Source organism: Caretta caretta, chromosome 15 (genome assembly GCF_965140235.1).
Source record: "Caretta caretta isolate rCarCar2 chromosome 15, rCarCar1.hap1, whole genome shotgun sequence".
Classification (NCBI taxonomy): domain Eukaryota; kingdom Metazoa; phylum Chordata; order Testudines; family Cheloniidae; genus Caretta; species Caretta caretta.
In genome coordinates, this window is record NC_134220.1 from 28,243,901 (window position 1) to 28,269,203 (window position 25,303).

At 45.9% G+C, this 25,303-nt stretch overlaps 2 protein-coding genes across 5 annotated transcripts in view; one reads left to right on the plus strand and one right to left on the minus strand.

Annotated features, from left to right (window-relative positions):
* Positions 1-10,899, minus strand: part of NAA25 (N-alpha-acetyltransferase 25, NatB auxiliary subunit) — a 48,239-nt gene extending 37,340 nt beyond the window's left edge. Inside the window, exons 1-3 of the mRNA XM_048821606.2 lie at positions 10,596-10,899; positions 5,040-5,125; positions 4,004-4,142 (exon numbers count right to left, since the gene is read on the minus strand). Coding sequence (XP_048677563.2) covers positions 4,004-4,142; positions 5,040-5,125; positions 10,596-10,653 — 283 coding nt within the window. The 5' untranslated portion in view covers positions 10,654-10,899. The remainder of the gene's footprint in view (positions 1-4,003; positions 4,143-5,039; positions 5,126-10,595) is intronic.
* The window catches only part of TRAFD1 (TRAF-type zinc finger domain containing 1), a 32,220-nt gene continuing 16,947 nt past the window's right edge, over positions 10,031-25,303 (plus strand). The window contains exons 1-2 of one of the 4 annotated variants that reach the window (XM_048821613.2): positions 10,031-10,053; positions 23,952-24,014. In XM_048821613.2, coding sequence (XP_048677570.2) covers positions 23,965-24,014 — 50 coding nt within the window. In that variant the 5' untranslated portion in view covers positions 10,031-10,053; positions 23,952-23,964. Of the gene's footprint in view, positions 10,054-22,414; positions 22,492-23,124; positions 23,358-23,671; positions 23,696-23,951; positions 24,015-25,303 lie in introns of those variants that run through there. The other 3 variants (XM_048821610.2, XM_048821612.2, XM_048821611.2) reach the window with 3 other exon arrangements.

Consider the following 25,303-nt stretch of genomic DNA (forward strand, 5'->3'; position numbering starts at 1 on the left):
AAACACACAGTAGGCAAGAAAGAGAAATATTTTAAAAAAAGAGTTTGCGTAAACATAAATAAAAAAAGATTAAAACGTTCAGAAATGTACTGAATGCTTTCAGGTACATCGTATATTGGGGATAAAAAACTTTAAAATTCACCCATTTTGGGGCATTACACCAATTCAAGATTTGTACTTGGGTCACGTGGAGACTGTCTACTTTAAATAAATGATTTATTAAGACAGAATAATTTCTCAAGTTTAAATTGTTTTAAGGAAACTTCTCTAATGCAGCGGTTCTCAAACTTCATTGCACCAGGACCCCCTTCTGACAACAAAAATTACTACGCTACCAGCACTCCCAGCTACCTTCAAGACACCACTGACTTCCTGAGGAAACTACAATCCATCGGTGATCCTCCTGATAACACCATCTTGGCCACTATGGATGTAGAAGCCCTCTACACCAACATTCCACACAAAGATGGACTACAAGCCATCAAGAACACTATCCCCGATAATGTCACGGCTCACCTGGTGGCTGAACTTTGTGACTTTGTCCTCACCCATAACTATTTCATATTTGGGGACAATGTATACCTTCAAATCAGCGGCACTGCTATGGGTACCCGCATGGCCCCACAGTATGCCAACATTTTTATGGCTGACTTAGAACAACGCTTCCTCAGCTCTCGTCCCCTAATGCCCCTACTCTACTTGCGCTATATTGATGACATCTTCATCATCTGGACCCATGGAAAAGAAGCCCTTGAGGAATTCCACCATGATTTCAACAATTTCCATCCCACCATCAACCTCAGCCTGGTCCAGTCCACACAAGAGATCCACTTCCTGGACACTACAGTGCTAATAAACAATGGTCACATAAACACCACCCTATACCGGAAACCTACTGACCGCTATTCCTACCTGCATGCCTCCAGCTTTCACCCTGACCACACCACACGATCCATCGTCTACAGCCAAGCTCTGCGATACAACCGCATTTGCTCCAACCCCTCAGACAGAGACAAACACCTACAAGATCTCTATCAAGCATTCTTACAACTACAATACCCACCTGCGGAAGTGAAGAAACAGATTGATAGAGCCAGAAGAGTTCCCAGAAGTCACCTACTACAGGGCAGGCCTAACAAAGAAAATAACAGAACGCCACTAGCCGTCACCTTCAGCCCCCAACTAAAACCCTTCCAACGCATTATTAAGGATCTACAACCTATCCTGAAGGATGACCCAACACTCTCACAAATCTTGGGAGACAGGCCAGTCCTTGCCTACAGACAGCCCCCCAACCTGAAGCAAATACTCACCAACAACCACATACCACACAACAGAACCACTAACCCAGGAACCTATCCTTGCAACAAAGCCCGTTGCCAACTGTGCCCACATATCTATTCAGGGGACACCATCACAGGGCCTAATAACATCAGCCACACTATCAGAGGCTCGTTCACCTGCACATCCACCAATGTGATATATGCCATCATGTGCCAGCAATGCCCCTCTGCCATGTACATTGGTCAAACTGGACATTCTCTATGTAAAAGAATAAATGGACACAAATCAGATGTCAAGAATTATAACATTCATAAACCAGTCGGAGAACACTTCAATCTCTCTGGTCACGCAATCACAGACATGAAGGTCGCTATCTTACAACAAAAAAACTTCAAATCCAGACTCCAGCGAGAAACTGCTGAATTGGAATTCATTTGCAAATTGGATACTATTAATTTAGGCTTAAATAGAGACTGGGAGTGGCTAAGTCATTATGCAAGGTAGCCTATTTCCCCTTGTTTTTTTCTCCCCCCCCCCCGACGTTCTGGTTAAACTTGGATTTATGCTGGAAATGGCCCACCTTGATTATCATGCACACTGTAAGGAGAGTGGTCAGTTTGGATGAGCTATTGCCAGCAGGAGAGTGAGTCTGTGTGTGTATGGGGGTGGGGGGGTGAGAAAACCTGGATTTGTGCTGGAAATGGCCCACCTTGATTATCATACACATTTTAAAGAGAGTGGTCACTTTGGATGGGCTATTACCAGCAGGAGAGTGAGTTTGTGGGGGGGGGGGGGGGGGGGGCGGAGAGTGAGAAAACCTGGATTTGTGCTGGAAATGGCCCAACTTGATGATCACTTTAGATAAGCTATTACCAGCAGGACAGTGGGGTGGGAGGAGGTATTGTTTCATGGTCTCTGTGTATATAATATCTTCTGCAGTTTCCACAGTATGCATCCGATGAAGTGAGCTGTAGCTCACGAAAGCTCATGCTCAAATAAATTGGTTAGTCTCTAAGGTGCCACAAGTACTCCTTTTCTTTTTGCGAATACAGACTAACACGGCTGTTACTCTGAAACAATTCAGGATGGGGGACCAAAGCCTGAGCCCCCGCTGCCCTGGGGGGGAGCACAAAACCGAAGGGCTTCAGCCCTGGCGGGGGGGGCCTGTAACCTGAGCCCTGCCACCTACGACTGAAAGCTCAGGCCCTAGGCAGAGGGGTTTGCAGGACACTTTGGCCCCAGGCCCCAGCAAGTTTAACACCAGCCCTGGCAACCCCATTAAAATGGGTCATGACCAACTTTGGGGTTCCAACGTACAGTTTGAGAACCGCTGTCTAACGTATTAGGAGCGACTATGCTATACATTAAAAAGCCCTGATACTTCCCAAGTGACTTTCTTGCTTTCAATCTCCTTTAATAATTTAATACAAAGATAATAGGTTTATCTTGAAATAAATTAATACAGACCTATTATGATTGGATATTTAGGATACCTAGACACTTTTATTTGTATTTGATTTTACCATCGCTCCTCCTCCTCGCACCCAAAAATTATTTGTACTTACTCACACAATCATTATTTAACGTTAGGTTTCAGAGTAGGCAGCTGTGTTAGTCTGTATCTTAAATTTTTTTAATCTTTTCTTAAAAATTCAAATTATTCTTCACATAAAAGCACTATATACGTGCAAGGTTAATAAGGTTTAGTATGATTTTATATATTCTTGAATAATTAATTTCCACATGTACTACATTCAGTTCTATTTATGTTTATATTTTTCTGGTTTTTAAGTTGAGAATTGTAGAAATAAAGATTCAAAGGCAGATATGAAGAGGTTTCATACTATTACAATAAAAGTGCTTTAAAAAAGCAAAGCCTAAGTACTGGAAATTAACTAGTAAAGGACACAAGAGGCTGCTATTTGTCAAGAAATGGCCCTGGGCAGTTACATCTCTTCACGAAAAAAAAAAAAAAAAATCAGTTTTTCAGTCTACAATCATTTTCTGCAATAAACCTGATGATGAACATTACTGACACATCCTCAGGATAGTGATAAGGTATCTCCTTGTGCTGCAGACTAACCAAACCACATATGGTTTCTCTTTCATAGCTTTGTTTACTGAATGACCCAAGAAGTTAAGATTCAGATGAATTGTTTTCAAAAGAGTAACAGGAAAGGGAGAGGTCAGGATTTCCCCTCTAAGTCTGCAACACAACTTTTAAAGCCATTTTGAGGGGCTAAATTCCTTGATTGTGTCTATATACATTTTACATTGTCTGCTTCTTCGAAGTTCATATACAGTATTAGCCATTTATGATTTACATGATTCCTATTTAAAGTAACAACAACATCACATGGTTTCTGCTGGAATAAATTTGAATGAACTTGTTTGATATTATGACTAACATACAATGTTAAAATTACTCTAGACCCAATTTTCAATAATCGGAGCCTAACCAGAACATCTTGCTTTAAGATGATCAAATAGAAACTTGTATGTCAAAGGGGCATTTTTACGCAGTTCTGTGCCAAACTGGGCATCTGAATCCCATGTCTGAACCACCTATTAAAGTGCCTATGTTTGAAAACTGGACTTTGTACATTTCCCTTTGAATTTTGGGCAATAATTCATTTTAAAGAAAGGCCCAAGGAAAGGTTACATAATTATGATCAAGAAGCTGAAATTTGCAGGAGAAAAGTAAAATAAAAAAACCTACGTCTATGCATTTCCCGGTAAAGGATAGTTAGTGCTTGCAAAGAGTTGTCATCTGTGGGTTCGAGTGCTGTTACTTCTTGTGCGAGAGCAAACGCTTCATCTTGTTTCCCAGTTCTCTGCAAGCCAATTGCCTTTAAAACCTATACATGTAATAAAAAAGCAGCTATTCAAAAAACACTGCCAACATCTACAGAAGAAAAACTTATTTTGAAACAAAGGATCATTATTAGAGAAAAATCCACTCGCCCATGGTGAGAAAGGGACTTGTCTAAGTGAGTGCCATCAATTTCTGAAGAATCTAAGCTTCCATTTAATAAAATAAAATTTTATTAAAAAGGGGGTGGGGGGGTACAGGTATATTTTCTTATAATTGTGAAGAAAATCTTCCAAATGTGAGTAGTGTAAAACTGTTGTTTTCAACCTATGTCTCAGATTTCTAATGGGGTCTGCACCTTCATTCAAAATTTTTTAGGGGCCCTCTAATGAAAGAAGGTTGAAAACCACTGGTGCAAAATGATGCAGAGCTGCCTTCCTCAGTCTGTAGATTGCCAGTTTCAGTGCTTTTGCTGCTGCTCAATTCTCCCTAGCTGTAGCAGAGTGAAAACCAACTAGTCTCACCAGTTTTCCCTGCTGCTATTCAGAACTATGTGGTCAGAAGAGAAACTAACAATATTCACATCTTTTTCACTCTCCAGCAGCTTGGGAAAACTTTGACAAGTAGCAGCTGCATCAGTAGCCAAAAGCCTGGAAGAAGGCTAGAACAGGAGAAGCTCTGGTAACATCATAGCAGTCAAAGGGCAGAATTTTGCAGTTTAGAAAGTACATTTCTTAACACATTTTCAAACAAACATGATATTACAGGATTTAAAGTGTTCTAATAACCTTCTGAAATATTTTAAGAAACATTGTGGCCTCTGTAAAAAAAAATAAAAAAAATCACTAATTATTGGAAGTTTGAATGGGACAGCAGAATTTCCCCAAATTTCAGAACTGTGTTCATTCAGTAAAATAATGTAATGAAGAGCACTCAGACTTACCTTAGCGCAGTGAAGATCTTTGTGTTTTTTTAGCAGTTTATCTGCCTGCTGGATTGCCATTTTATTATTGCCATTATCAAGATAATCTACATAAAAACACACAGTGATTACAACTGACAGCAAAGAAAAGATGGCTACCTGTTCCCTAATCTCAAGGAGGGCGGAAGGTCTGTGCTGGAAGAGTGATAATGAATGTTCAGTTCATAACTAATGAACTCCTGTTCAGTGACCATTTCCACAGTGCATCTTAGAACTATATCTCATTTGTTCCAGTTTCAGTCATCCCAACACGAAGTACAGTAAGAGACTCTTTTGGTCTTTCCTGATAAAAGCTCAGGATACATTATTATAATATGACAAGGCACAATGCATTCAGAAATAAGCCTCTCTCCACTAAAGAGTAGGCTAACATCCTTTGCTCTAGTTACAAGTAGAAGTGAATTTGGTGGGCTAATAGGAATCTTTCCATGGATTTAAGTGGCGGTGGATCAGACCTTAAAAGACATTTGCAATCTATCATTACAGTAAATGGAAAGACCTATTAGGTTATATGATCCATTCCTCAATCAGTGCAGGTTTACACCCTACTAATATTCCATATGCTATGTTTAGTCAAGTTTTAAAGCACTCAAATAATGAGGCTTTCATTGGTGCTATGGAGACTATTCCACAATTAGTATTTATTATTTTCTATTACTGTAGCATGTAAGAGCCCATGGCCTGGTCTACACTACAGTTAGTTTGACGTAATGCAGCTTTCATCAACCTAAATCTGTAAGCGTCTACACTAAAATGTCGCTCCCACCAATGTAACTCACCCCCTACACTGACTTAACTCCACCTCTGCGAGCGGTGTAGTGCTTAGGTCAATGTAGTTAGGTCCACGCAGTGTCAGTGTAGACACTGCATTCCTTACATCAACTGTTGCTGCCATTCAGAAGCCATCCCACAATGCCCCACACTGACAATTAAATCAGTGCAAGCGCTCCGAGTGAGGACATGCATCACCAGTTCAAGGAGCACAGTGTGGACGTGCAAAAGTTATTTCGTTACTGTGGGCGGCTGTACGTCGTCATAACTTAGGTCGACTTAATTCTGTAGCGTAGACTTCCCCCAAGTCATGGAACAAGACTCCGTTATTCTCATCTCTTAGGGTTTGTCTAACACTGCACAAAACCCTGGGTCAACGGACTTGGGTTCACGCTACACAGCTACAAATAGCAATGTAGACATTCCCGCTCAGGCTGGAGCCTAGGCTCTGAGGGGGAAGGGTCTCAGAGCCTGGGTTCCAGCCTGAGCAGGATCGTCTATACTATTACTTTTAGTCTCATAGTGCAAACCCTGTGAACCTGAGTCAGTTGACCAGGGCTCTGTGACCTACTGCCACAGTGGATTTTTTTGCAGTGTCGACATACCTTTAGAAAAATGTTGGCTATACAGTTTAAATTTTTCTTTTCTCATTTTCATATCATTATTCTCAGTTCTACCTCCAATGGGATACAGTCAGATTGTTTGAAAATTACTGAAATCAGAATAAGAGATTAATTTGAGAAGAGAACAATAAACCCACTCAATCTTTGCCCCACGTCAGACTTTTTGAGATTCGTTAACCTAAACCTAGTGTAAAACAACCGGGATGTATCCAATGAGCCAAAAAACATAGGTGAAGTGTTCCTAATTTTCTTCTAAATTCCTGGTGAGGAGCTAACACTAGCTAATTGAAATTAAATTATACACTTTCTTGCTAGGACTGCATTTCTTATGAGGATGGATTCCACTGAGTTAAGGTGGTGACCTTTAGTAATTTCCTGCCACAGCCTACAAAATTCATATCCATATTACCGAGATTTACATTCAATGGCCTTTAACGTTTGCCTCTACGGTAGTATCTATGCTAAAGAACTGAACCACTGCTAAATGAACTGGGGGGATTGTATAGGTTAAGTGCACATTGTGCAGTGTGTCCATACTAACTAAAACAAAATTTTCAAGTATTTCAACTAACAGAGTAAAATGGTATTATGACTTTATAAGAGGTGGCTGTTGTGAAAAGGATGCACAGCAACCTCTATCCTATGCCCTTCCAGGCTGGTGTTAGACCTTAAAGATTTGCCGAATACGGATGTTTAAAAATTCTGAAATAGACCAAGCTAGTAACCTCACTATAACCCCTATACATTTTTTGGTTCACAGATTTGTATTTCATGGTACACAAACTCACAATCCCTCAGTATCCAGTTTGCACTGACTGTCTTGGCGTTGTTAAACTTATCTAGCCTGCACTGATAAGATCTCTGCTATAGGTAGCAGTGTAACACACAAGCCACAAGGGCTTTCTAAATAGTAGCAGAATAAGGACTATGTCTTGTCAACAATATGAACAAGTTTCTCAGGAACTAAAAGAACTGGCATCTTCCACTTATCACAAAAGAACTTCAACTAAAGAAAAATATTAAAGTACATATTATTAATAGCAAGTCTATGGGTGGAGATTTTAAATGAATGGAAATGCAACATAATTAACCTCCTGATTAATGTACAACAAATTAAGATAAAAGATAGACATATCTGTCAAGGCATCCTGAGTAATCAAGTGCACAGGACAAACAGAAAAGTGATGTTACAAGCAAAGTAACTAGAACCTTCACCCCACACAAAATCTGTTTACTTTTTGGCCTTTAATGAAAGCCACACAATTATATTTTTAAGAAGCCATGCTTCATTTATTAAGGACTATAAATACCAAATATTAAATACAACACATTAGGTTCCCAGTGATGCTTTCTAGAACCAACACTATGCACTCAGCACATTGCATGTTTAAAAGGCATTTCACGCTCTCTGACAGCTATTAGGGGCTGAAACACCGAAATACATCTTAGTTAAAATGTCAGTATACTTCAGTGTCTTCTGGCTTAATTTAGGTTAGTTTTTTTAAGTTACAGTTTTTCTAACAGTTAACATTTGAATTTTCTCCAGTTTAAGAAGTTACTTTGGAAACGTATCACTACATACAAAGCCAGCAATCGGAGCATGCCACAGAAAATTCAGAGAAACGTTCAGTTCATCACACTGAACCAAACTACAGTGCTGCAATTACAATTTCTGTAAGGAATGTTTATTTTTCTTTAATATAATCATGTCTTAATTAAAATACTGTAAAGAATAAAAATTTAACACCCAGCAGAAGTAGCTATGGCCCCAATCCCATAAAGAGAACTGCATCCCTTGACTTCACCAGAACTCAGCTTGGGATGCAGGGGTCTACCTGCAAAGTTTTCTTTGCGAGACAAGTAATTAAACCATGAATGGTGCACTTAAGAAAACAAGTTCATCCCTAACCAAATGCAATTCCCCTTGTATTTCTAACCAGTGATTTATTTGTATATTGGAAGTCAAACACATTTTCTGCACTCTGTAAATTATCTGTTCTGGGATTCTAGAAGTTTAACATCCCAGTGTGGCACATGCACAAATATAGAGCAAAAACTTTCTACTACTTTCTTAACCAGTGTGTCTCCTAATAAAGCTGGAGAAGAACTGCAAGCAATACTTAAGGATATTTTGGGGCAGACTTTTAAGACAGGAGGTTGCTGAATAAGACTACTCTCTTGTAAAGTTTCACCACTTTCTCTCTCTATTGATTTTTGTATAGCCATCACTATGATATCAATGTGCCCCAATATTTCAGTCAACAGCTTTAAAGAGCGTGTGACTTCTCTCACCCCTTTTAGTTTAACAGATAAATGAGTTTTTAACTTAAAAATCAGTTTTGCATGGGGAAGATTTGATGTTTGTTTGCAAAGGCAGATAGGGAAGGAAAGCTCAATTCTGCATTAAAAAATATGCATCCACTCTTACAAGTCTCTCAATCTTTTGTGCAAAATAAAATAAACTGGGAACACAATTCTCTTAACCAGGAGGAAAAGAAATTAACATGGCAATTGTCCAAGGGTGTTTTGCATTAAGAAATTATACCATTCCCTTCTCTCCCCAAAAAAGAGATAGAGAATTGGGAGGTTTCCAAGTGTGGGAATACAAGGAAGGAAGGTTTCAGAGTAACAGCCGTGTTAGTCTGTATTCGCAAAAAGAAAAGGAGTACTTGTGGCACCTTAGCGATGCTCAAATAAATTGGTTAGTCTCTAAGGTGCCACAAGTACTCCTTTTCTTTTTAAGTGAGCTGTAGCTCACGAAAGCTCATGCTCAAATAAATTGGTTAGTCTCTAAGGTGCCACAAGTACTCCTTTTCTTTAAGGAAGGAAGGATATCAAAGCTGCACAGCAAGTTAAAGCATGGGGTAATATATTTAGCAAAGGTAATGCAACCTACAGAAAAATATACAGAAGTGGAATAGGCCAAATACATTCTCTAATGCTGGTGAGAAATTCATATTTAAAGACAGGGATCAGCTTTTGGATGGGGGACGCAGAAGAAAGAAATTATTTGTGGCAGGGATGGGTCCAGCATTTAGTATACTGTGGGTGCTACTATCATGCAAATAATTAATAGCTTCCCCACCTCCTAATTGTAGATATAAACTACATACTACCTTAACAGACTGCAAGCTAATTGGGGCAGGGACTCTCTTTACATTTTGCCTTGAACAGTACCAAACTTGGTGTTGAGGGCTAAACAGTAACATAGGGCCAAAGACCAACCGGGTAGAGGAAGAAAGGGCCAATCCCTCAGTTTCTCCCCATGTAAATAAAATCACTGACAATTTGCAATAATAGCTCCTTTAGTAATCCTTGGCTTAGCACTTCAAAATACCAGTAATGATTAATCACAGATTTGTAAGGGGTGAGGAGAAGTGGGAAAATTCTCTCCTCCCTAGCCAAAGCAGAGGGTCTGGTCTGCAGTACACTATGTAAAGCCTCTTTACCCCATGGTGGCCCCACGTGCTTCAGGGAGGGAAGCTTAGTAGTGATCAGTCCCTGCTCACATGTTATTTCCAATATCAGATGCAAACCAGCACAACAGAGCTTATAACGGGGACAGGGTGACCAGAGAGCAAGTATGAAAAATTTTGGGACGCTCTTTTTTTTTTGGGGGGGGGGGTGTTAATAGTTGCCTATATAAGACAAACCCCTAACATTGGGGCATCTGGTCACCCTAAGTGAGAAGGAGGGAAATCAAGGGGGCACACACCCCGCCTCCAGGGCTTGTGGGGAGACATGGGGGTCGGGAGCCCCGGGGGGGGCAGTCGGGGCAGAGGCTGGGGACGGGGTGAGGGGCCCCTGTGGGGGCAGAGGGGCAGGCTAGGGGCGTGAAGGGCGCCCGAGGGGTCGGAGCTGGCGAGGGGCGCCTCCCCGCCACACAAGGGGCTCCGCCCGGGGTCTGAGCCCCGCTCCCCGGCAGGCGCTCGGGGGGGTCGGGGGGCGAGGCTTAGCCCTTCCCGGCCGAGCCTCCGGCCCAGCGGGGCGCAGCCGGCGGAGGGAACCACGCGAGGCCGTGGCTGCGGCGCGGCCTGCTCGGGGCCGCGGAGGGGGACGGGGACGGGGACGGGACCGGGTGCCAGCCGCGGTGCGGGGGCAGCCCCGGGGCGCGGGTCGGTACCGTAGATAGGCCGGAGGCGCCGGTCGTTGGGGTCCTGCACATGGCCCCGCGCCGCCATGATGAGAGCGCAGAACCGCAGTGCGCAGCCGCCGCGCCGGCGGGACCGGCCAGGCTCGGCCCGGGGGGCGGGTGAGGAGGCCGGGTCTGGCAGGCGGCCGGGCGGCCTCACGCTCCCGGGCCGCGGCCTTCGCCCTAGCCGGGCCCGGACTCTCCCTCCCGCGATGTGACCGGCCCAGGGCCGTGTCCCGCGAGAGAGCCCGGGGCTGCGGTGATCGCGCCAGCCGGGGATAGCCGCCGCCGCCTCACGGCTGCCGGGGCTGGGCCTGCCGCGATATCCCCCCCCCCGCGCCCCGGCGCGCTGAGCTCAGCCACGGGAGCCCAGGGGCTGCGCGGGCCCCGCCACACGCCCCCCGTTCCCGCCCCTGGCCTGCTGCGAGGTCCGTCCCCCCGCAGCGTGGCGGGAGACAGGGCCGCAGCTCGCCCGACGCTGCAGGGTGGTGCCCCCTCTCCGCGGCCCGGGCTCCCGGCTCGGAGCTCCACACCAGCCCTGAGGCGACAACCCAGGCCCCTAGGGGCTTGTTCCGCCTGGCCCTGAAGTAACTGGGAGGCCTATGGCCATGTCCAGCCGGGGAGATGCTCTCCGTCCACCCCCCTTGGTAAGCCGGGGCCTGGGTGCGCACCCACACCTCATCAGGCTAGTACTTCAAGAGGGAGCCCTGCCAGTTTTATCTGCTCCTTGCACAGCACTTCGAGGGTTTTGCATGAGAAGCGTAGAAAAATGCAAAGTCTTATTAATCATGCTCCTCCTAGCTCGCTTCCTTCTCCTGTTTGAGCTGGATAAAGTCTTTTTCAGCTCCCCGCCAGCCGCATGTTGCATTCAACAGAGAGCTGGATTTCTACCATCATCCACTCTCCAGTCCTGTGCAGAGGCTTGGAGTGGACAATGTGACGGCTCGCTTGATAATTGTCGGGTGCTGTTCATTCCCTGTCAAGCACCTGCCATAGACCACCCTCAGAAGACAGGATACTGGGCTAGAGGGACCATTGGTCTGACCCAGTCTGGCCATTGTTACATTTAGTGGCTGGTTAAATGAGCCCTAAATATATTAATTGCAGTAGCTAATGTTTGTACAACACTTTGAAAGACTAAAGTGGTGTATTACAGGTAGGGCTGGTCGTACTATCTCTTATTATAATTGCTTGCCACTTCCCACTGTAAGACCCTGTTCTCAGTTGCTTATAATTTTGCCAAACTTTACTATTTAGGGTGAGAATTGGGAATGTTCGATAAAGAGACTGGGACAAGGAGCTAGGGGGACAGAGGGTGCGAATAGGAGATATATATGTCCAATATCCCCACTGATATTGGACAAGTAGCACAGGGACAGGGTGGGAATAGGAGACAGTGGGGACAAGGTATGTGGAGGACATGAGAGACAGGTAGGGGAGAGAAATTGTATGAGGGCCTGGGACTGGGCAAGGAGAACAGGGTCAGGGAGCTGAAGGCAGGGACACTGGGATGAGAAGAAGCCTGATGAGCAGAGACTGGGACAAGGAGCTTGGGGTGGGAATGAGACAGTAGCAAGACAGGATGGAGATGGAGCAGAAGAGGTCACATATGGGGGAAAGAGCAGAAGAATCCCTGTTCTAGGGGGCACACTTTCCTTTCTTCCCGCCTGAGTCTCAATATTCTTCAACATTCCTGAGCTGTCAGCTAGTATCTGTGAAACCCACTGGCAAAATGTCTCATCCTCCCAGAGCTGGGCCACATCAAGGATGATAACCTACTACTGCTATCAGCTACCCGTTATACCATAGTATAACTAAAGGTTCCAACCTAGGACTTATGGGGCAGCCAATGTAATACCATGGGATAGAATTTGTTTTTCAGTTTGCTTTTTTAAAAAGCTAGGAAGTTACATACATAAAAATTACATAAAAAAATTAAGCTCAAGCACTCAAAAATTAGGAAATGCCAGAATTAAAGGTTGCCTGTGCAGCCTTAATGCATGCATTCAAAGAGGTCAAATTATAATACAGTTTAATGACATGATCACATACTATTTTTTCCACAGGACTCCTGCTTCGTTCAGTGATCACTTAATACTTAGCTCTTATATAGCACTTTTCATCAGCAGATCTCAAAGCACTTTTTAAGGGAGGTCAGCATCATTATCCTCATTTAACAGCTGGAGAAACTGAGGCACAAAGAGGGGAAATGATTTTCCCAAGGTCACTGAGCAGGCCACTGGCAGAGCTGGAATAGAACACAGGTCTTCAACATCCTAGTTCAGTGCTGTTTGCTAGAACACTCTTATTTTTCTGCTTAACAAGCAGGAATACAATGCTTTGTTTTCCCCTTGTTCGCTGTGTGGCTCCATGACATGTTTACTGCACGCTACTCAAACCCTGCTCTGAAGACAATCATTAGTTTCCTCAGGGGCTTTTCTATGGACTCACCACTATAGTATTGGAGTGCTTCAGAAATATTAATGAATTTTCCCACATCTCTGTGAGGAGTATTAGCCCCATTTTGCAGGTGGGATATGGGGGCACAGAGAGATTAAGGTCAAAAGCATCCACCCAGTTTGAGACATCTAGGACTTGTTTATGTTAACACAATACATTAGATGTTCAAAGTAAAGCTCCCTTTGACTTGCACTCCTGCATATTAGAGCCCAGAAGCCGAAGTCAAGTACCTAGAAAGTCAGAAACACAATTAGAGACCAGTTGTTGAGTTTGATTTAAACAATTTGACTAGCATCATTCACACAAGAACTCCTTGATGGTAGAGACACAGATAGAATGCAGCACAGCATTCAATTGCCTTAATCACCTGAGCATCCTGTCTGTTCCTGCGATCCTCTGCCTCATCCACTCCCCACCCAGAACACTTGATTTTCAACCTTTGACCTGCACAGCAATTCCTATTTTTTTCATTTCTTGACCCCATAATCACTTGGTATCTGGGATATGTGGTTCCATCCCCTCATGGGAGGGGGGGAGCCTTTAGTTTTGGGCAAGCCTAGGCTCACCCATCCCCCCAGTACCCACAAGAGGCAGCCATCTTCCAACTTCTGTAATAAATGAAGCAGGGGTTCTACAGACAAGAGTCTCCTTCACTGCACTACTCTGATTCATCCCCACAGCAAATCCATCACAGGCAACATTACTTCTGTAATTTCCAAACTTTTGAGTGACTGGGTTTGCAAGCTTAATAAGGCTCTTTATTATAGTTTGTGTAAAGAGCATATGAAGTATATTTATTTAATGCCCAAGGATTCTTCACAATTAAAGGAACTGTGTATAAATTGAAATTAATTTGGTAAACATAAAAGGTTAGTGATTTTGTTATTAGAAACTACTTTCACTTGATGAGACTAATTTAAACATAAGTTCTGATTCTCAACTAAATCAGTGGCAGAGTTTGATATTAATATGTACAGTGTAGAATCTACTTTTCTGCAGCTCTTCAATCTGTGTTAGCCTGCACAGTCTGGGAAGAGACAGTAATTGCTTTAAACTGCTTTTCAGATGTCCTTGAGGCCCTTTCAAATAACATAGATTCAGTCATACTTAGGAGCATCTTTGCTGATCAGAAACATCAGTGTTGTAAGTAGTTTAATACTGAATTATAAAGAAGTCTGAAGTAATACCACTTTCTCATTCACAACCATTTATAATAATGGTTCTGTAGTGGTAAACGGACTGCACATTATACATTCTCACTTACTGGATTTCCAGCAGTGCAGAATAAGAGGCTTTTACCAACTTTCCAGGCAAAATTTTATTGGTTCCACAGCTAACATTAAAAGGACACAATTTTCCTTTAAATCAAGGCCATAAAAATAATCTAATGTTTTGTAAGGTATGTGTCTGACCAATGTTTGCAAAAGGGAAGTGACTAGGTATTGCCTGGAGCTGGGAAAAAAACAAAACAGTACCCACTATGAATGTCACAGGATCTAAAACTCGGATGCCCAGTAGGGTATGCAGCTAAATACCCGATATAAATGTTTACAGTGTAAGAGCTGACCAAAAAAAAACCAAACCAAAACAACCCATAAATTAGATGCTGCCAGCATCTTAAATGTCACAATTCTATAGTGACATATATTTTATTCACTCTGGAGCATGGGCCTCTAAACATTGAGATCATCTATAAGGTCATCTTCTTTTTCACTAATTAAAACTTGGTCCACTGCCTGAGACAGAATATTGAGTTAGATGGGCCACATGTCTGTCCTGATCTGGCAATACTTGTGGATCTAGGAAAAAAAAAATACAGAATAGGTAGAAAAGAAGTTAGTAATAACATTTGTAGGGAAAAACAAATCAAACAGGATCTACATTTGATGAAACTGAAGACAGGATCAGCATTTAATCCAAATATGATGTCCAAAGTTTAAGTGATTTCCTAAGAGACATTCTTCTTTGACAGGTTTCAGAGTAATTGCTCATGTGCATTCCAATAGGTGTGTGCACGCACTGCATGCACGATTGCCGGACGCTTTTCCCTAGCGGTAGCCGTTGGGTCGGCTGTGGAGACCCCTAGAGTGGCGCCTTCATGGCGGTTTATATATGTCACTGCCGACCCGCCGCCTGCTCAGTTCCTTCATACCGCCCGTGATGGTCATTGGAACAGCTTAGTCTCTTGCTTTGCAAGTGCCTTACCTAGTGGTTCCCTTATTTCTGGTGTACATAGTTGTTAGTTAGTTGTTAATAGTTATAGATTAGATTAGTTTAGCGTAGTTCGGGGGGTTTCCCCCAGTTCTACTCTCCCCGGCGCCGGGGCATGCCTCGGTCGCAGGGGTTTAAAGTGTGCGAGAGGTGTGCAAAACCTATGCCAACAAGTGATCTGCACAAGTGACCCCGACTCCAGAGAATCCGGGGTCAGGAAGACCCTGTCCCGAGAACCTCTTCTTCCTCCTCGCTGGACGAGGCGGTGGCAGGTACCTCCACCACTCTACCACCAATGGATACCAAAGGCCACCAGGACCTGCTTAGGAAGGTAGCAGTTAACCTCAACCTCCAGGCAGAGGAGGTTATGGAGGACTCAGATCCGATGGTGGACATCCTCACCCCCGAGGGTCCTTCCAGAGTAGCTTTGCCCCTCTTAAGGACAATTCAGAACACCACGAAGATGCTCTGGCAAACCCCAGCCTCTATACTACCAATGGCGAAAGGGGTCGAGAGATGCTACTTCGTGCCACAAAAGGGCTATGAGCACCTGTTTACCCACCCCCAACCGGGGACTCTGGTGGTTGATGCGGCAAACCAGAAGGAGCGACAGGGTCAACCAGGCCCCGCACCTAAGTCACGTGATGCCAAGAAGCTGGATCTCTTTGGCCGTAGAGTCTATTAAACTGCGGGGCTCCAGCTTCGGGTAGCAAATCAGCAGGCGGTGCTTAGCTGATACGCTTTCAATTCCTGGAGCTCGTTGGCTAAGTTCCAGGATTTAATCCCGGCTGATTCTCGCAGGGAGTTCGGTGCGCTCCTTGAGGAGGGTAGAGTGGTCTCTCGGACCAACCTCCGAGTAGCCCTGGACGCAGCGGACTCTTCAGCTAGAACTGTGGCCACTGCCATCGCTATGAGGCACAGTACGTGGCTTCAGGTTTCAGGGATCCCACCTGAGGTCCAAAATACAATTCAGGACCTCCCCTTTGACTGTGAGGGCACACGTCAAAATACGGACACGTGCCTGCATAGCTTGAAGGACTCCTGGGCAACTCTGAAGTCTCTGGGGCTACACACCCCAGTGCCTCAGAGAAAGCCCTTTAGACCTCAGCCCCCATCCCGTTTCTACCTGGGGCCCCCTAGGTGGGATCCACCTAGGAGGAGGGGCAGAAATAACAGGAGGTGCCCACCGCAATCCTCCTTGGGCCAAGGCCAGGGTTCGACCAAAGAGCCCCCCGGCCCCAAGCCCAACCTTTGAAGATGCGCATGAGGACGGTGCACCAGTCACCTTCTTGGATCCTTCCCCCACACCTTTGTGAATCAGCTCTCCCTCTTCTACCGTGCTTAGTCTCAGATCGTGTCAGACCGCTGGGTCCTCAGCATGATGGGGGCGGGATATTCTATCCAATTCTGTTCCCTCCCACCCCTTTTCCCCGTCCCTCTTCAGAGACCCCTCTCACAAACAACTCCTTTTACAAGAGGTACAATCACTCCTAGCTCTAGGGGCAATAGAGGAGGTTCCTCAGGAATTCAGGGGCAAGGGGTTCTACTCCCACTATTTCCCTATTCCCAAGCCAAGGGCGGGCTTTGGCCTATCCTGGATCTACGAGACCTCAACACATACATAAAAAAGGTGAAGTTTCGCATGGTCTCTGTGGCCACCATCATTCCCTCCCTGGATCCGGGAGACTGGTACATCACCCTCAACTTGAAGGACACGTATTTTCACATTGCTATTATTCCAGCCCACAGACACTGTCTCAGATTTGTGGTCAATGGCCACTACTACCAGTTCAGGGTGTTCCCCTTTGCCAGGTGTAAGTGTTCCTGTATTTGGACGACTGGCTCATCAAGGCCAAGTCCTAAGCACACGTGGTGGACCATGTATTCCTGGCCCGGGCTACGTTTCACAGGTTGGAACTTGTATTGAATGAGCCCAAGTCCACATTGACCCCCACACAAAACAATAGAGTTCATTGGCGCTCTCTTGGACTCCACGTGCGCGAGGGCGTTCCTTCCAGAACTGCGTTTCAAAGCACTCACAGACATTATCCAGACCCTCCTCCGCTTCCCCACAACTACAGCCAGGAATTGTATGAGACTACTGGGGCATATGGGGGCCTGTACGTTCGTGGTACAGCATGCCAGGCTGCGCCTCCGGCCCCTCCAGACGTGGTTAGTCCAGGTGCACAGACGGGACAGGGATCCATTGGACTCAGTTGTGACCCTCCCGCCTCAAATTCTCCACTCTCTCCAATGGTGGCTGCAACCACAGCTGGTTTGTGTGGGAGTACTCTTCGCAAAACCCCAACCCACGCTTCCCTTGTCACAGATGCCTCGGTGCTCGGTTGGGGAGCGCATCTGGGCAATATCAGAACCCAGGGCCTCTGGTCCCATGCAGAGCTATCGCTGCACATCAACGTGAGGGAAATGAGGGCAGTTCTCCTGGTATGCCAAGTGTTTCAGGCTCGTCTGCAGGGCAGGTGCATATCGGTGCTCATGGACAATACTGCAGCGATGTTCTATATAAACAAACAGTGTGGTGCTCTTTCCTCTCCTCTCCTCTCTGTCGGGAAGCTCTCACGCTGTGGGACTTTTGTATCACCCACTCCATACACCTGCAGGCGTTGCATCTTCCAGGGGTACAGAACGAGCTGGCAGACTGCCTCAGTCACTTGTTCCATGCACACGAGTGGTCCCTCAGATCGGACATCACTCACTCAATTTTCCAGAGGTGGGGCTCTCCCCATATGGACCTGTTTGCGACGCAGAGCAACAAGAAGTGCCAGAGATTCTGCTCCTTCCTGAACCACAGCCCAGGCTCCACCGCGGACACCTTTCATCTGTCATGCACGGGTCACCTGCTGTACGTGTTCCCACCATTCCCCTCATACACGGGGTGCTCCTCAAGATTCGTCAGGACAGGGCTTCCTTAATTCTCATAGCACCAGCGTGGCCCCGCCAGCACTCGTTCACCATTTTACTGAACCTCTCAGTGGACAGATCAGTAGCATTCCCTCTCTGTCCAACCCTAATCTCACAGGACCACGGCCGTCTACAGCATCCCAACCTGGAGTCACTCCACCTCATGGCATGAAGCTCCATGGCTGAACCCTCTTGAGCTTCAGTGCTCGCACTTGATTAGGGAGGTCCTGCTGGGGAGTAGGAAACCCTCCATTTGAGCCACATACCTGGCTAAGTGGAAGCGTTTCTCCATTTGGTCTTGACAAAGGGGAACTGAGCTGCAATCAGCCCAAAATAAGGGGAATTGGGGCTATCTCAAGCACCAAGGGTTAGCAATATCATCCCTAAGGATACACCTCACGGCCATTTCGGCCTTCCACCCGGGAATGGCGGGGGGTTCAGTGTTTGGTAATCCCATGGTGAGCAGGTTTCTTAAGGGCCTTGACAGACTTTTCCTACAGTATGTTGGCCCGTCCCCCTCTGGAACCTCAACCTGGTCCTGTCCTCACTCATGGGGTCCTCCTTTGAGCCTATGGCTACCTGCCCTCTCTCCTACCTTTCCTGGAAGGTGGTTTTCCTGGTGGCTATAACCTCCACTAGGAGGGTATCTGAACTCAGGGTACTGACCTCTGAACCTTCGTACACGGTATTTTATAAAGACAAGGTGCAGCTATGCCCCCACCCTGTGTTCCTGCCTAAGGTTGTCTCCCAGTTTTATGTGAACCAGGACATATTTTTATTTGTGTTCTTCCTGAAACCCCATGCCACTCAGGGAGCGCATGTTCCGTTCCGTAGATGTTAGACGGACCGTAGCATTTTACATTGAAGGCACAAAGCCATTTCGTAAGTCACCACAGCTCTTTATTGCTATTGCGGAAAGAATGAGGGGGCTCCCAATCTCATCCCAGCGCATCTCGTCATGGATCACGTCCTGCATCAGGACTTGCTACGACCTAACTAAAGTTCCAGCCCCGCTGATTACGGTGCACTCTACCAGAGCGCAGGCGGCGTCCGCAGCTTTCCTGGCGCAGGTGCCTCTCCAGGACATTTGCAACCGTATTCAGTCCACACCTTCGCTTCCCACTACGCCATTACCCGGCAGGCGAGGGATGATGCTAGGTTTGGTAGGGCAGTCCTGCACTCAGCAAGGTGAACTCCGACCCCTCCCCCAGGGTAACTGTTTGGAAGTCACCTATTGGAATGCACTTGAGCAATCACTCGAAGAAGAAAAAATGGTTACTTACCTCTCATAACTGTTCTTCGAGATGTGTTGCTCATGTCCATTCCAAATCCCGCCCGCCTCCCCACTGTTGGAGTACTCTGGCAATAAGGAACTGAGTAGGTGGTGGGGTGGCAGGGACATATATACACTATCATGAAGGCACCACTCTAGGGGGTCTCCACAACCGACCTGACGGGTACCGCTAGGGAAAAGCTTCTGGCGATCGTGCACGTGGCACGCACACACACCTATTGGAATGGACATGAGCAACATCTCGAAGAACAACAGTTACGAGAGGTAAGTAACCATTTTTTTTTCTGTAAAGCATTCTAACAGTACCAGCTATGTGCTACTCTTATTCTGTATTGTACCTTGTAACAGCATCCCCTCATAGCAGGGGGTAGCCCTGCAACATCCCTGCCTTAGTTTCTTCCTTTGCGGTGGGTCCTCTTGGCCTTCTCCACACAGGAGAAAGGTGGCAATGTGGCTTGGCTCTTCTGTCTCCTGTGGAGGAGCAAGGAACAATTGCAGTCTCTGTGCCACCATGGTTCCTTGTTAGTGCACCCTAGGCTTTCCAGAGGAACAGTGAGGTGGTGGGGCCAGGGCAGTGTTCCCCATGCCACACTAATTAAGTGGCTAGTTGCGATGTGGAGAGAGCATGATGCACAGTCATAAATTTCCCAGCAGGCATGCATTTCCTGTGTTCTGCAGAGCTCTGCTGAAGCACTGGTTGAGGCACAATTGCTTCTAGAGCTCCCTCTAGCTTCAGGGTGGCAAAAATAATTGACACTGATTGGCTAACTTGTTGGCATTCTCAGCAGAGTGTCCAAGGACTGAATGGTTCAGAATCTGAACTTCCTTCTCACTCCAAGAGATGGTTTTTTCAAGTTAAGATTGAAGCAGCATGGGGGAGCTTCCACTGCTACTCCCAGGATGTATCTGGGAGGAGGTTATAGGGAGAATTTCAGCCTCTGGGGCTATGAAGCTGGCACTTTTCAGGTACAGTAAATTAGTAATGTATGTATATTATTTACTCCTCCATACAAATTAGTCTATGAAGGATGAGGCATCACACAGGGAGCAGCTTCTGGGCCTAATTTAGCAGTGGTGTAACTTGAGTTGCCTCTCCTTATGTTAGCAGTGAAGTTTGCCCTTCGTCTTCAGTCCTCACCAAATGCCAAAAATCAAATCACACTGTTGTCACCAAATTTAACACAGCTCACTCATCACACTTTACACTGCTGCTGCAAGATCCCCCACTCCTGGCATGTAGGACAGTTCAAAAATTGCCTCAGATTTTCATTCTTCATCATTTGAATTTGAAGTTTGTAAATAACCATGTAACACAATAATAACTGACAGTCTTGTCCACTGCAACTCTGTAGATAAGTATTGTCCAATATCAGAAATTCAATCTCACATCGAGGCCCAAGTTATAATCAGTGCTAAGTATGTATTAATTATTATTATTATTTATACTCTCAAAAATGCTTTCAGACTTCAGGAGTCTGCATGACTCTGAGGCTATAATCACAGAAGAAAGAAGCTGTCACAAGTGTTCTAAATAGCTACCAAAACCCCTCTAAGTTAGATTTAGAGAAGGGGTACTGTTTGGTTCAGGGACTGATAATTGGAAGCAGAATGTTTCACTATTAGGTTATCAGAACAAAACCAGTCCAGACTAGCTGACACTATTATTGGAGGACTTTTTGGTGGAATCTGTAACATGAACGTGGTAGTCATCATAATCCAGTTTTCAGTAAGCAGATGTCCTCATTACAAAAACACTTCTACAGCGGATACCCTCATTGCAGAGCAGTAACAGAACCTGAACTGATGCAGGGGAAGCTTGACTATGTTGTCCCTGTTCTTTGGATAAGCAGAAGACTTCATTCTCCAGAGCTGACAATCCTCCAACTTTCATCAGCACTGAAATGATTTTTTAAAATTATAAGTTGTAGCTGACTAAAAGTCAAGTTGCTATACTCTATTTTTAGAGACGCCTCAAGTCGTCTAGAGGAGATTAAGTCTTTCTGATGCTGGGTTACTCCTATGTTACTCCCTTCCTCATGACATCATGCCTAATTTCCTGCTCTTAAAAGAATTTATAAAAACAGCAAGGAGTCTGATGACACCCTAAAGTCTAACAGATATATTTGGGCATAAGCTTTTGTGGGTAAAACGCCACTTTTTTAGATGAAAGAAAACTTATGCCCAAATAAATCTGTTAGACTTTAGGGTGCCACTAGACTCCTTGTTGTTTTTGGGGATAACTGTACCTCAAGTGTAGTTAGTTAGGTAGGTATATGGGCTCCTTCTCAGAACATACTTGAAGGGGATGTCATATGAGAGAACAGAATCTTAAACCAGCTTCGAACAAAGAAAGTCAGATTTCTGTAGCGTAACACAATTTACATAGCAAACGCACACAGCCAGAAAACAAACAAACCCAAACAACCAGCCACCCTGCCCAAAAGTTAAAAAAAAGAGATGATCCCCTTTTCTACCCCCCCAACAGAAAAAATTAAGGTCTGTAGCAAAGAATAGACAATTTAGAATTTAATTTTTCAAAGTTGCCAACAGAGACTCCCTTCCTTACGGCATTTCAGAGACCTGTGTGTCTGGAACCTGTGTAATATTGTCTGTCTAGTGGTGCACAGCTTCCCTCCGGTTCATTCCCCTGCAGCTTAAAGGCCTGCCCAGGAAATTAATTTGCTTTAATTGCCTAGAGTCCTGACACCCACGCTTCCCTCTGATCACTGATGTGCTCACCCTGAGCCTTGGTCAATCCCAGGCCCTTTTTGATAAGAGGAGAGAGGGGCAATCACGAGGGGGCGGAGCCTAACTCCAGTGACCTCTGCATTACCCAATCCAGCCGCGGTGGGGGCGGGCCCTAGTCAAGCGGTAAACGGCGGCTGCTACGGCCAATCAGCTCGTTAGCCGAGTCTCAGTCGGCCAATCGGGAGGCGGGTGTAGCCGGCGGGTAGGAAGCAGGGCGCAAGCGGGGCCCGGTGTTTGGTTTCTGAGGAGCGGGTGAGTCGGGGAACGGGCCGCCAGGGGGGGGCGAAGGGGGGCGAGGCACAGCGAACTGCGAGACGGGCCCCTCATCATGGGGCCCCTGGGTCCCTCAACGCCTCCCCCCCGCTAGGCCCCTCCCCCCCGCAGCCCGCTGGGGCCCCTCTCCTCCTCCCCCCCCCCCCTCAGCCCACACCCCGCTGGGGCCCCTCTCCTCCTCCTCCTCCCCCCACCCCCCCAGCCCACACCCCGCTGGGGCCCCTCTCCTCCTCCTCCTCCTCCTCCCCCCACCCCCCCAGCCCACACCCCGCTGGGGCCCCTCTCCTCCTCCTCCTCCTCCTCCCCCCACCCCCCCAGCCCACACCCCGCTGGGGCCCCTCTCCTCCTCCTCCTCCTCCTCCCCCCACCCCCCCAGCCCACACCCCGCTGGGGCCCCTCTCCTCCTCCTCCCCCCACCCCCCCAGCCCACACCCCGCTGGGGCCCCTCTCCTCCTCCTCCCCCCACCCCCCCAGCCCACACCCCGCTGGGGCCCCTCTCCTCCTCCTCCCCCCACCCCCCCCAGCCCACACCCCGCTGGGGCCCCTCTCCTCCTCCTCCCCCCACCCCCCCCAGCCCACACCCCGCTGGGGCCCTTCTCCTCCTCCCCCTCCCCCCCCAGCCCACACCCCGCTGGGGCCTCTGGGGGCGCTTGCATAGGTCTGTGGGTTGCTTTTATTCCTGCCAGTTTTTATGCTAGAAATGCCAGTCTGTGATTATGGAGACCAAACTCCTACCCATTTCACCTGTCTCTCGGGTAACTGGAAATCTTGAGCAGTGTTTTGGCTACAAGTTGGCTTTTATACACTGGAAAAAATCTGTTTGAAAGAAATGTCATCTATTCTATGTTAGTGTTTTTTTTATTTAAATATTGTTTTTGATATCAAATAAATATGATCACCTGGGGCAGGAGTCAAGGCTTTTCCAAGTAAAATTTTCAGCTATCTTTATTAAGGCTTGTCTTCCTGAAGATATTTTTGTTGATCTTTTGAGTGCTGTCTTAATTCTAGGTCTTGCTGTATAAATTATATTGCATAAATTATGCTTTACAGGCCATAAACAGTCCACAGTTTTGCAGAGTTATTATTTTACGTGTGTGCGCGCGTGTATATGTGTGTGTGTGTATATATATATAAACTTTTTTTAAGAAGAAACTCTCCACATCTCAAGGAAAAACATCTGCAGGTGATTATCCTCACTATCCAGCTGGGGTTCTTTACACTCTTAAGAGCTGCTTGAAACCATGTTTAATAATACAATTGTTTCTAAATGATGGGGGAGTCTTGCTGACTGCTTGATGAGAAAGCAGTGATTTATAATAATGGATTATGTGATTTAATGCAAAAGTATCTGAAGAAACAGAAAGTAGCAGAATGAATAATCGCATTTGTTCTTATGAACAGAAATGAAACTGAAAATGTTTAATTGTCCCTTGCTCCAGCTTTCAAAAGAATATGGATATGGCTGCAGTTAATGAACAGGAAACCCACCTGTGCAGCAATTGGTAAGAAACAAATGTCTGATGCTGTTAGCACAAGGGTATTGTCCGTTGTTACAGTGTCCCTACATAAACTCATAGAAATGTGTATTGCTGGCAAATGTCTTCAGAGATGGAAGCAGCAAGTGGTATGTAAACTTTTTTTCTAATGACCATAAAAGAATAGAAAATATTCTTGTACTTCACTGATATTCAGAATTTGCTGTGTCACCTTGAGAATAGCAGAATAATATTGATGAAACCTGCTGGTAGTGGTTTCCTCTCCCCTACTTCACCCTAGAAGAAGCAGAAATCAACTAAAACTATCGGTTCTCCTTCAGAGCATTTTTAAAAATAATTCTTTAAAATCAGTTTCAAGAAAGCTGAAATATACAGGATTTAATTTTTGTGGCTTATTATAGCTGTGCATTTGTTATACATATATAATATCATTTTGCTGATGTCCCAGCCTGTTGGGTTCTTAGGAACAGATGGGATAAGAATGAAGGTTATTGTTGTTTTTGGAGGGGCTAGGTTTTTATCTTGTGGCAGGGAGGGTAAAAATAATTGTCTTGTTGGGGGCTGATGACTTCACTTCTGCTCTTGTGAACATTTTTTCCCTTAAGTCAAACTCCCTCTTTAACTTTCTGCTATCAAGTTGATATAGGAAGAGTGTGGGAGAGGTTCAAGTACTTTGCTTGCACTTGGTCTGATTTGCCATCTTTGCTTCTATGACATGGGGTAGCCTTTCAGGCACTCTACTCTGTTTCCCCTCTCAGGGCTCCTCAGGATTATTTCTCCAGCTCTCTTAAGCGTAGAATATCCATACTACATGGTAACTTCAGAGGCCCAAATAAAGAAACAACATCCACCCATTTAGGCTTAATAGAAGTCTCTCATCCCTTCTGGGCTTTTCCCTGCTCCTTGTATGGGACATCACCCCACGGAGATGCTGCCCTCTGCCTTCCTCTTGCTCTAGAGCAGGGGTTCTCAAACTTCATTGCATCACGACCCCCTTCTGGCAACAAAAATTACTACACAACCTCAGGAGGGGACTGGGGACTGAGCCCATCCGAGCCCCATTGCCGCAGGTGAGGGGGCCCAAACCCCATTATTCTGGGAAGGGGGAAAAACCCAAGGGCTTCAGCCCCAGGCAGGGGGCCTGTAACCTAAGCCCTGCTGCCCAGAGCTCAAGCCCTTGGGCTTTGGCTTCAGCCCCATGTCATAGGGCTCAGGTTTCAGACCCGGGCCCCAGCAAGTCTAAGCCAGCCCTGGTGACCCCATTAAAACTGGGAGCCGCCCCACAGTTTGAGAAC